The sequence below is a fragment of the Prionailurus bengalensis genome, chromosome D3 (genome assembly GCF_016509475.1).
Source record: "Prionailurus bengalensis isolate Pbe53 chromosome D3, Fcat_Pben_1.1_paternal_pri, whole genome shotgun sequence".
In the NCBI taxonomy this organism is placed as follows: Eukaryota; Metazoa; Chordata; class Mammalia; order Carnivora; family Felidae; genus Prionailurus; species Prionailurus bengalensis.
This window is the reverse complement of record NC_057356.1, coordinates 7,862,217-7,879,839: the sequence shown is the minus strand read 5'-3', so window position 1 is coordinate 7,879,839 and position 17,623 is coordinate 7,862,217. Positions and strand designations below refer to the sequence as shown.

The window sequence follows — 17,623 nt, the reverse complement described above, 5'->3', positions numbered from 1 at the left end:
TTGGAGCCTAGTTTAGATAAAGCATCTGCAAAGGATAATTTGGGAAATCTCACTATAACCAGGCACTAAGTGGTATTAAGGAATTATAAATTCTGGTAGGTGTAACCCACATGATTTTAGCTGTGTAGAAAAATATTTTTCTTTTTCAGAGATGTAAACTAAGCCCTAAGTATTTAGGAGTAGAATGCCATGATGTCTGTAACTTTCTAAAGAATACTTCAGCATAAAAACTAAAGCAAGTTGAAGGGGTGCTTGGGTGGCTCAGTTGATTAAGCATCTGATTCTTAATTTCAGCTCAGGTCATGATCTCATAGTTTGTGAGATAGAGTCCTGGGTCAGGCTCTGTGTTGACAGTGTGTAGCCTGCTTGGGACTCTCTCTCTCCCTCTCTCTCTCTGTGCCTCCCCCACTGGTGTTTTCTCTCTCTCAAAAAAAAAAAAAAAAAACAACAACAACAACAACAACAACAACAACAACAACAACAAAAACTTAAAAAGAAAAAAAAAGAAGAAGGCAGGTCCCCCATTCACAGACAGGACCAGAGGATAATATTTAAATAAACAAACAAATAAATAAAATGGTTATTAAAACAATCGATTTTACATTATATCTATTTTCCCACAATTAAAAAAAATATGATAAGAATCAAAGAAAAGGAAATGAAAGAAATACCCTCCCTCAGGAGAATGGATATATCTATAGGGAATGCTCAAACCAATAAGCCTTGCTCCACGGAACCATCCTGTCCCATAAACAGTAACTAAGGGAGACATGAATCTAAATGTCTCAACTCCTTCAGAGTGTTTTGCTGCTTAGTTATTTACACACACTGGTGGAGAACTCCAGTGGTTCAGAGTAGGTGTTACTCCAGCTGTCCCTTCTCACCTGCTTTCTTCATGTGTGATTAAAGTTCCCCTCATCTCAACAAATACACTTGCCCTTGTCCTTTATAACAAAAAAGCAAAGTTAAACGATGTAAATACCTCACCTGTGTTCACCTACTCGTGCCTTTTTTTTCTCTAGATCACCTAAATTTGGAGAACACATTACCTGGCAACATCATGCGATCACACACATATCCATCCTTCTAAAAAAGCCAAATGAACGGCGCCTGGGTGGCTCAGTTGGTTAAGCATCTGACTTCAGCTCAGGTCATGATCTCACAGTCCGTGAGATCAAGCCCCATGTCAGGCTCTGTGCCGACAGCTCAGAGCCTGGAGCCTGCTTCAGATTCTGTGTTTCCCTCTCTCTCTGCCCCCCTCCTCAATCAATCAATCAATCAATATTAAAAAGCCAAATGATGGGGGGGGGGGCACAGAAGAACATGATAACTTATTCCCCATGTCAATGATCAAGTGTCCTCCTTTAACATGGGAAATATATGATGACATTTGACAATAAGAAAAGTCCAAGGAGGGGCACCTGGATGGCTCAGTCGATTGGATGGCTGACTTTGGCTCAGGCCATGATCTCATGGTTCCTGAGTTCGAGCCCCGTGTCGGGCTTGTGCTGACAGCTTGGAGCCTGGAGCCTGCTTCGGGTTCCGTGTCTCCCTCTCTTTCTGCCCCTCCCCTGCTTGCACTGTCTCTCTGTCTCTCAAGAACAAATAAATGTTAAAAAAATTTTTTTTAATTAAAAAAAAAGAAAAAAGAAAAGTCTGAAGGATAGGCCATTGTTCCAGAAATAAAACAAGGATAATGGCAGGCAATCACTTACAGTGCCTGCCTGGCTTTCTAATTACCCCACCAAAGGCAGGAGCCCGCAATATTTCAATTGCTTTCCAAGAATTTGTCTTTGGCGTTATTAACACAGACAGCTGAGCAGGTTATCAGACTAAGAAAGAAATCCTCGGCTGCAGACTTTAATTACAGGTTATTTTAGCTGAACGCTGACTTAAAGTTCAATAAAGCAGTTCTAAAATGACACAGACGATGGCTGAGAAATTCCAGGTGATTTCTAAGTCCAGTGGGATAAAGAAGGTTGTTTAAATCTGAGGGACAAAAAAAGGGTCCAAAAGTACCCATGAGCAATGAACATTCCACTTAGCATTCTTTCACAGTTGGCTGGGGCTGGGACATAAAAGTTGCAGTAAGGATAGATCCACATTCTCACCAAAGAGACATAGGTAGAAGAAAGACAGCCAAGAGCCTGAAACGGATGGAGTCCAATTTCATCTTTTAGAAATGCTGCGAAAACCTGTGATCGAGTTCATTCACTCAACAGACATTTCCTGGGTCCTTGCTATCTGGGAGAAATCGTGCATGACAGGATAAAAATGGAGAAGGAAAAAATTAATAAGATGAGCTCCAGTCTCAGGAAGCTGGTGAAGGCCATAAAATGCAGAGTAGAATATAGACGTCCAGTGGAAAGAGAGACTGGGGAAGTACAGCCGTCAGGATCTTGGCAGGAAATGGATGGTACCCTGGCACCCTCATACCAGGTCATGTGGGAGAGTTTAACAGAGACTCGGTTTGCAGAGGGTAAGTAGGGTTAGGGAAATCTACAAGGCACAGTGTTGCACCTCAAGCCTAGCAACGGCCATGAGACATTACCTCCCTTTGGCTGATGGGCTATGAGAGGGAACAGTTACTGGACTGGAAATGCAGAGAAAAAAGTTGGAGAAGGCCACAAAACAGGAATCGTGGCCTTCAAAAGAAGGAAACAGCCAACCTTCAATGATCCCATGGGGAGGAAGCTGGGGGAATAAATACCCCAGCCTCTTTCTCTTCCCACATTTCCATCTCATGCTGGTACTTCCCATTGGCTGAGCCCAACCAGAAGCCAGAGAAGGCAAGAAAGCCCTTTGACGGAGCCCACTTTTGGAGCAGGTGGGAGAAGGCTGGAGAGGAGCTCTGAAGGTACAAATAGAAAACATCCAGCCCAGGAAGCTTCCTGGTGAAGAAGTTTGGCTGGGCTTAGAGGTGGAAATTTTGTACATGGGGAAATAAGAAGGGCATTTCCAGAAGGGGAATAGTGTGAGCAAAGACCAAGGCAACTAAATGGAAAATATGGAGTAATTCAGTTCCCCTACAATGTTGAGGAGATGAGAGAAAATCATGAGATTCCATGGCAGAAACACAAGTGAAGACTTGGGCACTTGGGACCGGGTCAAGGATTTGGGAGATGATTTAAAGATGGAAGGCTTGACAAGTTTATAGGCTGAATTTTTTTTTTTAATGTTTATTTATTGTTGAGAGAGAGAGAGACAGCGTGTGAGCAGGGGAGGGGCAGAGAAAGAGAGGGAGACACAGAAACCGAAGCAGGCTCCAGGCTCTGAGTTGTCAGCACAGAGCCTGACCTGGGGCTTGAACCCACAAACCGTGAGATCATGACCTGAGCCAAAGTCTGGTGCTTAACCGACTGAGCCACCCAGGTGCCCCTATAGGCTGAATCTTACCTGCCCCAAAATTCATATAGTGAAGTCTTACCCACCCTAATGTGTCAGAATATGACATCGAGTCTTTACAGAGGTGATTTAGTTAAGATCAAGCTATTAGGGCCCTAATTCAGTATGACTGGTGTCCTTATAGAAGGAGGAAATTTGGACACAGACACGTACAGAGGGGGGACAATGTGAAGACACAGGGAGAAGACAGGACGCTTACCTACAAAAAGTCAGCAAGCAAAGCCACAGTTCTGTCCTGCCTAGATCTCATGTGGTGTGCTCTAGAAGCTTCTACCCTCCGGCTTCGGTTCACTCCACCAAAAAGGGAGGGTTCTGATGAAATCCCTGTCATCCGGCTCGCAAAACCATGTGAGTTCAGCCACAAACCGATTTGGAATCGGAGCTCACAAAAACTGGTCCAGAGACCTGAGCCCCAGCTTCTCCGTTCACCACCGATGATTTTCTTCCAACTGGATTTTTCTACTTGTTGATGTTGTGTGCAACACTCTCCAGAATAAGCAGGCTATTTTTGTGGGTACTCTTTCATCACAGGTTTCTGCTGCACTCCTGGGAACCTGCTGGACTTCACAGATGACTCAGCTGTCACTGAGGAAAACCCTGGGGATTCCAGACGAGGGGCCCCAGATTGTTTTCCACTTGCTTCCCCTAGCTGCAGCCTACCCACCATCCACTGGTTTCTCTTGCCTTTCTCTGCTCTCCTGGTGCCAGGGCTCTTTCACTGCCGGCTTCCTCCGGGCCTGTGAGCATTACACCCACCGGCTCTTGGAGTATGCTCTCAGGAAGCTGGAAAGACTGGGCACCCTCGTCTCCTACCCTGACCCAGAAGCAAAGCCTGTGGCCTCAACAGCCTCAAACCCTCAGGGGCACAGTCTAAGGCAACAGTCACCCACAGCACCCGGGACTTCTCCTTTCGGGGGAGTGAGGAAGGGATAAAGGAGGAGAACCACTTTTTTAAACCAGCTCCCCCGTAAGGGTATGCCGGCCATTTCAGAAAAGCCATGACTACTTAGGGGAGAATGAAGTCACTAGGGTCTTTGCTTGAGATTAAGTGTTTGCACCAGCCAATGGTAACTGAAGGACGGGAAATGTCTCTAAACTCTTCACCCCCTTCCCCTGCTCCCTGCATTCCTTCCATATCCGCTATTTCCATAGAGACCATCACCAGCCTTCTGGAAGGCAAATTCAGGGTTGTCAATTACTTATAAGCCATAATTGCAAAAAAATCACATTAACTATCACTGACTGATAGCCTACTGTCGAGGTATTTTACAGACGGCATCTCACAGCAACTCTACAGGAAAGGCACTATTAGCCCTTTTTACAGATGAGTAAACTGAGGCTCAGACTTGCCTACAACCACACAGTTGGTGGCAAAGCCTGGGTTCAATTCCCAGATGCATCTGACCCCAGAGCCCATCCTAGTCACGCATGAGAATTGCCTGCAAAGTATCAAGAAAGTGTAGACCTCCCAGGCCCCACCACAAACCTACTAAATCTCAATGTCCCAGACCAGGCCCAGGAAGCTGTATTTTTTTTTTTTTTTTACAAGTTCCCCAGGTAAAGCTGATGCCAGCAGCCTGAAGACTGGCTCTCATTAGACCGCAATGCCTTTCTGGGAAACTACCTGGCCCCGAGTAGGCAACAATAAAAGGCAGGCATTATCGTCATCCTCCTTCTCCTCGTCATCAATTTAATTACTCCAGGGGTGACAGGAATCGACAGCAGGGCAGAAAAAGAACAGGAAGTACACGGGGCCTCTTTTTATTGAATTATGTGCCTCTCTTTCAGGTAAGGGCTATGTGTCACACCAGAGGGACCCCACACTTATCAAGCCTCCCAGATCTAAATGACCAACTGCAGAGGAAGGGGAAGAGAAACAAAGGGGAACCAAGAGTAACACAGACATCAGGTGTGTGTGTGTGTCACTTCCTGCCGTGGTTCCTGCGTGGCCCTGTAACGTCCCCATAAGGAAGCCAATCCAATAACTGAAAAGGGCTGTCCCACGTCCCCTGTCAGGGTACTTGTGCATACACACTCCAGCCTGTCTGCTCCTAACTCCAGAAAAACTGTCAATAATTGAAATTCATGTGGCAGCCCAGTTTGACCACTCAAGCTGATGGGTTAAGATGCAGACAGCTGTGGCTCAGTCTCCCCTCCTTCCTCAGTTTCCCTCCATGTGAAAGCACCGGCAAGCTAGCTGGGTAGAAGTGTCTGGCTGGTGAGCCGAAGGTCAACTTGCTAATAAGACTGAGGTCAGAGGTCAAGCCTCAAAGAAGCTCAGTTCTCCTGGCTTGGTTCCAAGGTCACAGACAGGCCCCCAAAATCCTGCCACCTGGTCATAAAAGGGAGCAGCCAGAGTGTAGACGGATCAAAACAAATCCATCACCGCTGGTGGGAACAGCCAATCGGGGGAATGGTGACGGATGGTGATTCAGTAGCATCTTTGATTTGAAAGACACGACATCAGAAATGACCTCACAGCACCTAATCAGTTCCAGAAAGGGACTTTGTTCTCCAGGAGACAAGGTGGGAGATCAAAGCATTTCTTGCTAATCATCATTTAGCATTAATTACTTGTTAAGTAACCTGACCCAGACCCAATACCGCTCCCTACCTCGCATCCTGACAGCCTCAACGAACACCCTTGATCTTTCAACCCAACCTGCATCAAATTGGGAGCAAGCGGACTGCAAACCTGGGAACGGACAGACCCCGGGCGGCCCAGGCAGTCAGTCGTTCAGTTACTTCTCCTTTTCCTGTGAACTTTTTAACCCCACCAGCCAGGAAATGCATACACAGGGCAGCGGGCTTCCCCGCCCCCGCTTCTCCACCACACTGCACGAGTTCCTCAGATCTGGGCACTAACGCCTCTCCATTCACAAGCTGTGTGGCCCAAGGCATACCAGCATCCCTCTCTGAGACCCCGGTTTCAACTGCACGCACAGAGATAACACTATCCACACCTCCCAGCCTCATTGTAAGGATTAAACAAGATGTAAAAAAGACCTCTAAAGATTGGTCCATACATTGTGTAGGAAACTACAGGGGGTTGGGGCTGTACTGGCAATAATTTATTTCTAGAGCTGAGTGGGGGCCATGGAGTTCATTATTATATTACTTACATCTTTTTTTGTGGCTCTGAAATAATGTATGATAAATGCTACAGGTTGAATTGTGTCCTCCCTGCCCCCCAAATTCTTATGTTGAAGCCCTAACCCCAGTGCCTCAGAATGTGACTACCTGGAGATAAAGTCTTTCAGGAAGTAACTAAGTTAAAATGGGGTCATTCGGGTGGGTCCCAATTCAGCAAGACTGACGTCCTTATAAGAAGAGATTAGGACACAGGCACACACAGAGGGCAGACCACGTGATAACAGAGAGACAACAGCTATCGACAAACCCAGGAGAGAGTCCCCAGAAGAAATGCGTCCTGCCAACTGACTTCTGGCCTCCAGAACTGTGAGAAAATGAACGTCTGTCCTCTAAGCCACGCACACAGCTTCTGCAGCCCTTGCAAACTCACACAATAAACCTCAAATGAGTTGTAGAAACCATAAGCTTAATGAAAACAAAAGAGACAGTACTAGTATGGCTCTAATCAAAAAGATGGATAAGGGCGCCTGGATGGCTCAGTCTGTTGAGCATCCAACTTCCGATCAGGTCACGATCTCGAGGTTCGTGGGTTTGAGTTCTGTGTCGGGCTCTGTGGAGACAGCTCGGAGCCTGGAGCCTGCTTGATTCTGTGTCTTTCTCTCTCTCTCTCTGCCCCTCCCCCTGCTCGCAGTCTGTCTCTCTCTCTCAAAAATAAACATTAAAAAAAATTGTTTTTAAATATAAAAGACGGATCATAAGTGTTGGCGAAGATGTGGGTTAAATTGAAACTCTCATACATTGCCAGTGGGAGTGTAAAAGGGTGTAGCCACTCTGGAAAACAGTCTAGCCATTCTTCAAAAAGTTAAACACAGAGTTACCATGTGACCAGTCAACTCCACTCCTAGGCATCTACCCAAGAGATATGAAAACATGTATCCACACAAAAACTTGTGCACGAATGTTCAGGGCATCATTATTCACAATAGCCAAAAGATAGGGACAGCCCAAAGGTCCAGCAACTGGACAAGGGATGAACGAAGTATGGTCTACAAACACAATGGAATATTATTCAGCCATAAAAAGGAATGAAATACTGACAGATGCCACTATGTGGGTGAAGCTTAAAAATATTATACTAAGTGAAAAAGCTAGTCACAAAAGGTCAAGTATTGGATAATTCCATTTACATGTCCAGAACGGGCAAATGCATAGAGACAGAAAGCAGATTAGTGGTTGTCAGGGGCTGTGGGAGGGGAAGATTTAGGGGTTGGGGACTGGTTGCTGATGGGCTTTCTTTCAGAGGGCATGAAAATGTTCTAAAATTAGACTGTGGAGATAGCTGTCCAACTCTCTGAATATCCCAATTATACTAAAATGTGAGTTGTACACTTTTAGCGGGAAAACTGTATGGTAAGCAAGTTGTATCTGTTTCATTATAAGGTGTTTAAAAAAAAAAGACTGGTACCCCCAAAGTATTGTTTGGTTTAGTATTGTTAAATCTCGAATGTTCTCTATTCACTCTCTAACCAGCCGAAGGGCTTGTCTCTCCCCCACCCCCAGATTTGATATTAGCCACGTGACCTTGTGTATAGACCCGTGCTTATACACCAATCCTCCACAAAAATCTTAGATAAGGGCTACTCCCCCCAGAAGCCTGCTTCCTGTTTCAAGCCCTTTGGAGGAAAAGGGCAGAGGGTTGATTTTTTTTTTTTTTTTTAATGCCTATAAGCCTCTCAGGAGTAAACTGAGGGTCTGAGGCACAAAGGACAGGACACACCAGTAATCCTAAAGTGCTTTCCCCCAGAGAAGTTCGTTTGGACCCCTCCATTAATTCTGAGATTACAATGGGTCGTGGCAAGTTTGTTTTTTCAAAGCCCATGTTCTGTAAACCCCAATCCCTCCCCCAAAGCAATTCCTTAGCTGGGAGGGGAGCAGGCAGTGAGGCAAAGCCACCATTTCCTCTTCAAGTTCAGAGCAGCCGTGGGGCCCGGCTAGGTTGTTGCAAGGCGCTATGTTTGCAGGTACAGTTTGCGGTCTGAGCAATGGTGGTTGTGTTTATTGCCCATGTAGGGGAAAGTGAACATTAAAACCCCACTCACTTCCATGGATCGGGGAAACTAATGGCAGAAGCTATGAAAGTGAATCCTTTTTCATTTCTACTGCCACCTAAATTCCCACTAAGCTTCAAAGAGAATTAGAATTCAATACCTACAAGTAATAGGGGCCATCTTCCCCAGCAATTCTACATTTAGGAATATACCCTAAGGAGATAATCAAACAAAAGTGGAAAGAATGACCTAAGAACATCACTGACCAATAGAAATGTAAAGTGAGCCACACATATACTTTTATATACTTTTCGTAACCACATTTAAAGAGGAAAAAAGAAAAAGGTGAAATTAACATTAATAATCCATATATTCAAAATATTATCATTTCAACTAGAGTTGCCAGATTTAACAAATACAAATACAGTACACCCAGTTAAATTTCAGATGAACAATGAATAATCTTTTTTAGTGTAAGTATATGTGATATGCGGGCTATATTTACACTTAAAGTTTTATTTGTTGTTTACCTGAAATTCAAATTTAAATGGGGATCCTTTCTAAAATCTGGCAACCCTAATTTCAACATGCAATCAATATAAAAAACAAATTAATGAGAAATTTTACAGTGTTCTTTTTTGCACTAAGTCTTTGAAATCTGTTGTGTATTTTATACTTCTGACACATCTCAATTTGAGCTTGTCATATTTCAAGTGTTCAATAGCCATACAGCTAGCAGCTACCATTTTGGACAACACAGATCTAGAATATTCCTCTAAATGTTTCTTATAAGAGCAAAAAAAAAAAAAAAAAAAAAAAACCCCAGAAATTGGCAAAATACACATCAACAAAGAGGCTGCTGAAGTCACAACTGACATTTAAAGAGCACTAACCACTGGTCACTCCTTGTCCTAAGAACTTTGCATACATTATTCCTTTTTTTTTTTTAATAGTTAACCAGAAACAAATTCAACAATGCATTATCTCATCTAGTCGTCACAACAACCATTTGAGTAGGTGCTGGTATAACCCTTTTTTACAGATGAGGAAAGTAAGGGCCCAGGGAGCATCTATAACCTGCTCAAGAAAGTGGTGAGCCGAGTGTCGGCAGATGGGCTGATACATACGTGTCCTACCCCAGCACAGACTTTGGAAGAAGACACACCAAAATGGTACTGGTTTTCTCTGCAGAATGGACTTTGAGGTAGACACTGGTTAACAGTCTAGTCTCTGCTGTCAGACCGATCGCCTTGCCCTCGGCTCTGCCAGGTGCCCTCACAAGTGACCTCAGTTTCCTCATCTGTAAAATGAGAGTCACAAGTGTCTGCCCCACAGGGCTGCTGGGAACCTAAAGAAGATAAGGGATGCAGGGGATGAGGCAAAGCAACCTGCCCCTGGTAAGCCCTCAGTGACATTACTGTCATTCTCCCTAGGGTGTTAGTCCTTTCCTATTTGAATAGACTTTTTCATGGTGAGCATCAATCACGTTTACAAAGAGAAAAAAAAAAGTTACTTTCAAAAGAGAGGAAAGAGTCCTTGAAGCAACTGGAGGAAAAAAAGAAGGAAGGAAGGAAGGAAGGAAGGAAGGAAGGAAGGAAGGAAGGAAGGAAGGAAGAGAGGGAGGGAGGAAGGGAAAGAAGTCACCCAAAGAAGGGGATAAGTGAGCCATCATTTCCCCACAGTTTTCTGAGTGGCCACCAGGTGGCCACCACTGCCTGCAGTTTCCACAGCTAGGGAAAATGATTCCTTTCAAAAAACAAAAATTTGCAATAGACAAATCACCAAAAACATTCATCTTAACTGGGGTGCCCTTGGCCGGGAGTCCCCACTGAAAAGTTGCCCACACTCATCTTACAGGAGATGTGAAAGGCAGCGGAAATGGTCCCTCAGCTGCGGGCAATCTGCGTCTTACCTTTGGAGTCTTCTTTGGCCAAGTGACTACAGGGACCCCAGTGACGGCCAGACTGGGGTCGTCGTCTGCATGCTCCTTCAGGACATTCTGTGGCCAAACAAAGGAGCCATATTAGCCCAGAGTAGAGGGAAGGTCTCTGAAGGGGGCTAAGACTGGACCTAACCCAGTGAAAGACTGATAGGCCTCTGCAGTCACCCACCACCCACACACTTAGTAGAAACCAAGTCACCAGGGTCCGTCAGAGACCACAAGACACACAACATCCTCCTTTCCAAAAAATGTTTAAAGAGTAAATCACTCACCTCCCTGTGACTTCCATGAAAGTATCACTCACTGATCATATTTATAATGTGCCAAATATTTATCTCCAGCACCAGGGACTCACACACAACCTCATTCAATCCTTACCAAGTACCCCGGGAGTGGGCTGGGCAGTGCACTAAAATACTCCAATGTACAAAAACTCAACTACGGATGCAGAGAAACAAAAAAAACAACACTAACCACGAGGTCTTGACACCTGTGAGACCTGACTCAGCCAGTAAGTCATGCGTATTCTATTCCCCGTGTGTAAAGACATGTCACTGTTTATTACAACATGGGCTTCATAAACACTGGTAGATACTTAATCTGGTTTGACCAAGGATGGAGTCATATGGCCACAAATGCCAGCAGAAAAGTGGGCTGTGATAGACATACATCCAGGCTGGGCAAGGGTCTCCCACATGGCACACTGTGTTCACATCTTTGTATGTCATCTGAAGGCTTTTCAAAGGTAATTCTGACTCTACCAGATTTCGGCCTTAGGTGGTGACTGATTTGAGAACCTCATCCAGGTGCAAGATGCTACTCTACTGAATTATCCCTAACTTATAGGCACAGGAATCAAGGCTCAGAAAGATTCAAAGGCCTCGGATGCTGCCCCAGACCAGGAGGGCAGAGCCCCTGAACTCACTTTCTGGGTCCAGACTTCCCGGCCCAAGACCACTCCACACATGGGTTTTTTAGTTGCATCCGCAATGCACCATTAGCCTTTAGGGACAGACACAGATCTGTCACTGGCCTCTTCCGACCTTGACCATTAATTTTTGTGTTGTGCAAAAGCATTCCTGCAGGGACATTTAAAAGCAGAGAAAGTTGCACAGGAGAATTTAAGAAGAACAGAAGAGCTCCAAAGAGAAATGTAGGGAAAGTATTTTAACTCACTTTCCTCATCTACCCACTGGAAATGAATCCAACTCACTTGTAATTTATTCCATCTACTGTCTTAGTTTTCCTCGTGTGCCTTTGGTTGCCAGATTTTTCAAAATTTACCTAACATCCCAAATCCACCTCCTCTGCCCATGGGAGGTGGCAAACAGGACAGTGATCAAGGGTCAGACTCGGGGCTGCCTGGGTTCAATTCTCAGCCCCTGCAGCCTTCTCCAAGCCCAGCGTCAATGTCACTGATTTATAAATGCTGGGGTTTTTTTAATTTTTTAATGTTTATTCATTTTTTTGAGAGACAGAGACAGAGTGCAGGTGGGGGAGGGGCAGAGAGCGAGGGAGACACAGAATCCAAAGCAGGCTCCAGGCTCTGAGCTGTCAGCACAGAGCCTGATGCAGGGCTCAAACCCACGAACCGTGAGATCATGACCTGAGCCGAAGTCAAACACTTAACCGACTGAGCCACCCAGGCGCCCCTATAAATGCTGTTTATAAATGTTTTGTTTCACTGTTATATCCCTAGCCTTGCACAATGACTTACAGTAACCCTCCAGTAAATAACTTAAAAAATAAATAAATGAAGCTACAAATCCCCAAAGAGGGACTTTCTACTCAATCCCTGACCAGCACTCTTCACATCTGTCAAGGTCAACAAAAAAAAGCCCCCCAAAATCTGAGAAACCGTCACAGCTGAGAGGAGCCTGAGACATGACAGTTACAAAGATAGAGGTATCCTGGGTGGGATCCTGAAATAAAGGACATTTGGTAAAAATTGAGGAAATGTGAATAAACTATAGCCTTTAGTTAGGAATAATGTACAGATACTGGTTTTAATTGTAACCAGTGTACTCTGCAGATGTACCATGTTAATAACAGAGGAAACTGGATGGGATGGTGGTGGGGGGGGGGTCTAGTAAACAGAAACTCTCTATACTACCTGCTGAGTTTTTCTGTCAATCTGACGCCATTCTGAAACATAAAGTCCTATCATAAAAAGCAATCTTTAAAATGCCAGACAGTAGTAACAGCTACCGTAAAGGAAAACAGGATAATTAGGCTGCCAAGCTTTCTAACATGTATGCAGAGTATTTAAAAAGAAATACAACAGGGACACCTGGCTGGCTGCCAGCAGAGCGTGAAACTCTTGATCTTGGGGTTGTAAGTTCGAGCACCATGCTGGGTGTAGGGATTACTTAAAAATAAAATCTTAAAAAAAAAAAAAAATACAGGGCGCCTGCATGGCTCAGTCAGTTAAGCATATGACTTTGGCTCAGGTCATGATATCTTGGTCTGTGAGTTCAAGCCCCACGTTGGACTCTGTGCTGACGCTTCAGAACCTGGAGCCTCCTTCAGGTTCTGCGTCTCCCTCTCCCTCTGCCTCTCCTGCACTCTGGCTCTGTCTCTCTTTTTCTCTCAAAAATAAATAAACATTAAAAAAAACTTAAAAAAAGAAGAAGGGGCGCCGGAGTGGCTCGGTCAGTTAAGCATCTGGCTTCGGCTTAGGTCATGATCTTGCAGTTTGTGGATTCAAGCTCCGCGTTGGGCTCTGTGCTGACAGCTCAAAGCCTGGAGCTTGCTTCGGATTCTGTGTGGGTGTCTCTCTGCCCCTCCCCACTTGTGCTCCGTCTCTCTCTCCATTTCAAAAATCAATAAACATTAAAAAGAAAAAAGAAACAGAACAGAAGGGAACCAAGAACACAGCATTATTCAACACACATGTGGACCTCACAAGGGGCATGAAAGAGGCTATGGAAGGTTGGGGGCAGTGGGAACGATCTGTGCCTGGGGGGAGGAGCATTTCATCAGTGACGTTGTTTAGAATCGCCAGTTCCCAATGATGATAAAAAGCAGACCAATTTTTGATCAGTTTTGGTTTTTAATTAAATAGACTGCAGACACTGCACCCTTTACTACATGGGCCTTAGTGGGTCATTCCCGCTGCCCCTTCTCTGCCTTGACCCACTGCTTGGGGTAGGTGGGACTGGCTAGGTGAGGGGTACAATGGAAACATCAGGAGGCAGGTACCACATATTTTGCTGAATGGATGTACGAGAATAAGATGTATTGAGTGTTTGCTCTGTGTTGGGCACTGTAATAAACATGCCATATCCACTCGGTCATCCAACTGCTTGACCGCACTGGGAGACAGACCACCATCATTTGCAGATGAGAATACCAGGGTGTAGGGGGTGAAGGAACGGTCCAAGACCACTCAACCAGTAAGAGGTGGAGACCCCTCCACTCTACAACCTGTGCTCTAACCACGGTATTACTCAACCTATCCTTAAACAAAAGAGGGGGGCCACGAACCTAGCAGCATTACTCGTAACAGCCAAAGGACACTTGGAAACAACCCAAGTGTCCATCAAGGGATGGATGAATAAATGATATGTGGTCTATCCACACCATGGAATATTATTCAGCCTGAAAAAAAGGAAGGAAATTGCGACACATGCCACAATATTCTGCTGAGTGAAATAAGCCAGACACAAAAAGCCAAATAGTGCATAATTCTACTTCCATGAGGTGCCTAAAGTAGTCAAATTCATACAAGCATGAAATAGAGCGGTGGTTGCCAGGGGCTGAGGGAGGGAGAAGCAGGGTGTTGCTTAATGCATAGTCGTGACGGCTCTACAGCAGTGTGAATGGACTTAATGCCACTGAACTGGACACTTTGAAAAATGATTAAAATGGTATATTTTACGTTATGTATAATTTACCACAATTTAAAACTTTTTGCAATGTCTTGTTTTTATTTAACTAATCTCTACACCCAACATGGAGCTCGAACTCACAACCTTAAGATCAAGAGTTGCCCACTCTTCCAACTAAGCCAGCCAGGCGCCCCTACCAAAATTATTGATTTATTTCTAAAAATGTCTTAATTATTTTTTTCTAAGTGTCTATTCATTTTTAAGAGAGAGAGAGTGGGTGATGGAGGATTCAGAGCAGGCTCCATGCTGTTGAATGTGGGGCTTGAACCCATAAAGCGTGAGACTATGACCTGAGCTGAAGTTGGGCACTTAACTGACTGAGCCACCCAGGTGCCCCACAATTTTTTTAAAAGGGGAGGAGAGAATGGGACAAAGCAGTCCCTCCCTAAGGAATGGATTCAGAGGTTCTAGAAAGTACACATAGGGGACCTAGCATTTTGCTAGTTAAGCTGTTGCTATTATGCCTGCAACAACACTGGTTCTAGAGTCAGAAGATCTGGGTTCAAGTTCTACAACATCGGACTGGGTGACCTTGAGGAAGCCACAGCTTAGAACAGTGATATCTAACGTTGATTTTATGCCATGAAGCTAGATGTGATTTTGCTACCATTTCTAAGAGCATTTGTTAAGTGCTTGCTCCAGACTAATCTTCTCTGGGGCATAGGGCCGATCTTGCCCATTTCACAAAAGCAGAAACTTAAGTTCAGAGAAGTCAAGTGACTTGCCCAAGGTCACACAGTTGGGAGGTGATAGAACCTGACACTGACCAGGCTCATCTAACTACAAGCCCAGGCATTAATAGTGGTGATAAAGACTCCGGAGACCATTCCAGCAACCTCTACAGCTGACCTATACCTCATTATTGAAAAATGTGATGCCTAGGAGACAATCTGGGCTCATATTTACCATTCGATTAACAAATACAGAAGTGAGTTATCCTTACCTATTCCTTGCAAGTTAAGACCAAGAACTAATTCAGCCACTAACCTACAGCCACTACAAAGCATTTTTCAAACTTTGCTCCAGTCACAGAAGAGGCACGAGGCCCAATGTGGGCCCACATAAGCACAAAGTTTCGCTGACATTTCATGGTTCTTAATAATCCTATGAGGGGCGCCTGGGTGGCTGAGTCAGTTGAGCCTCTGACTCTTGATTTCGGCTCAGGTCATGATCTCATGGTTTGTGGGGTCAAGCTCCACACTGGGCTCCACACTGACAACAAGTAAGCCTTCCTGGGATTCTCTCCCTCTGCCCCTCCCTCACACATGCATACTCTCTCCCTCAAAATAAAGAAATAAACTTAAAGAAAAATAATAATCCTAGGAATTTCACAACCTGCTACACCATACATCAGAGTTCTGTGGGGTTTTTTAAGAATATTTCCCTACCCCCCCCCAAAAAAAAGTAAAAAAAAAAAAGATTGTCAAGTAAGATGCTCTGTGTTTAGGCAAAACTTTTCAATATATGTGTGGATATATATTATATATTCCAATATATATTGGAATGATATATCTATATATATATATATATATAGGTATCTATATATATAGATAGATATAGATAGATAGACAGATAGATAGGTGTGTGTGTGTATATATATATATCTTACCATATGGTTGCAGCAGGGGGCCCATTACTTCCACAGGGCTTCCTGCCCCCTTACCCTAATTGCAAACTCCAGGCTGGGATGACAAACTCAAATGCTTCCAGGAACCAAGCAGATAAAATGCAAGATATCAACAAATGAGAGCACTAGACAGTGGTGTGGTCTATGCAAACTAGAAGGCACAGGCCCAGTTTAAAGAGGGCAAATGCTACTCAGTTCCAACCTACTAACCTCTTGTGGACATGAAAGCCCCACCAGATCTTTGATTTTCCAGAAGAAATCAAAGATCCAGAGTTTTATCTGAAATCACTTAAATGTTGACAACTGATTAAAAATTTAAAAATAATAATACTAAAACCAAAACAATTGTGAGCCCAACAAGATCTGTGGGCCAGTTCAGCCCAAGGGCCACCAGCATACAAATGCTACTCTGTGTAAGATTGAAAATAAAGTCCATTCACCTTGGTTTTCTTGGAGTTTCTTTCTGAACTGTCTCAAGATTTCCTATCATTTCAGTATCAAGCTGGAGTCCATCACTCACAAGCAAGGTGAGGCCGCTTTAGAGGACTGTGTGGTTACAAAAAGCTATTACTGGAGGTGTAAGTATTATTAATAACTAAAAATACGTTAGTAACAATAAATAATAATTAAAAATTAATAGAGACCTCCCCAAGTACCCTAGAGTGGGGCACCTCACACACACTCACTGTAGGAAGCAGTTCCCCCATGGACCTCACTGGCCACCAGGGGGCACTCGGGGTTCTGTCCCACAGAGAAGTATTTTCATTAGTATGTGACAGGCTACAGAAAAAGGAGATTATTCAAATTGGAGATTCTCTGAGAAATAAATTGTGCTGAAGAAACTCCTGTCACTGGCTTCCCTGGGCTCTGCAGAATTTATACACTCCTTGGGGCTCTAGGAAGCAGAGACTAGGTAATACCAGCCCAGGGGCCTTTGGGTTACATCCTATAAACCTCCCCAATTAGAAAGCCTCGGGCAGACTTTCTAACAGAGAAAGATTGGGGGGTGCCTGGGTGGCTCAGTCAGTTGAGCACCCAACTCTTGATTTCGGCTCAAGTCATGATCCCAGGGTTGTGGGATTGAGCCCTGCATCAGGCTCTGTGCTAAGCATGGAGCCTGCTTGGGACTCTCTCTCCCTCTCTCTCTCTCCCCCTACTTGTGCATCTGTGCATGCTATAAATAAGTAAGTAAATAAATAAATAAATAAATAAGAGAAAGATTGAGGCTCCTGGGTGGCTCAGTCAGTTGAACGTCCAACTTCAGCTCAGGTTATGATCTCCATGTCAATGGGTTCAAGCCCCGCATTGGGCTCTGTGCTGACAGCTCAGAGCCTGGAGGCTACTTTGGATTCTGTGTCTCTCTCTCTCTCTGCCCCTCTCCTGCTCATACTCTGTCTCTCTCTGTCTCTCAAAAATAAACATTTAAAAATTTGAGAAAAAAAGAGAGAGAGAGAGAGAGATTCAGGACACTAGAGGCTGTTTCTGCTGGAAACTGCCCTGCTTTTGACCCAACAAGATGACCACAGACAACGGATGTGCTGGGCCTCTGTTCCCTGTTACTCTAACTCTCTCAGAGAGTTTAATTGGTTAACAATAGATTCAGGCCCCACCATTCCCT

General features: G+C 44.5%; 1 protein-coding gene across 5 annotated transcripts in view; it reads right to left on the bottom strand.

Moving 5' to 3' along the window:
- The window catches only part of KDM2B (lysine demethylase 2B), a 125,376-nt gene that overhangs the window by 37,049 nt on the left and 70,704 nt on the right, over positions 1-17,623 (bottom strand). For all 5 annotated transcript variants that reach the window (XM_043557525.1, XM_043557526.1, XM_043557527.1 and 2 more), the window contains one exon: positions 10,459-10,545. In XM_043557525.1, the coding sequence (XP_043413460.1) occupies positions 10,459-10,545 (87 nt within the window). The remainder of the gene's footprint in view (positions 1-10,458; positions 10,546-17,623) is intronic.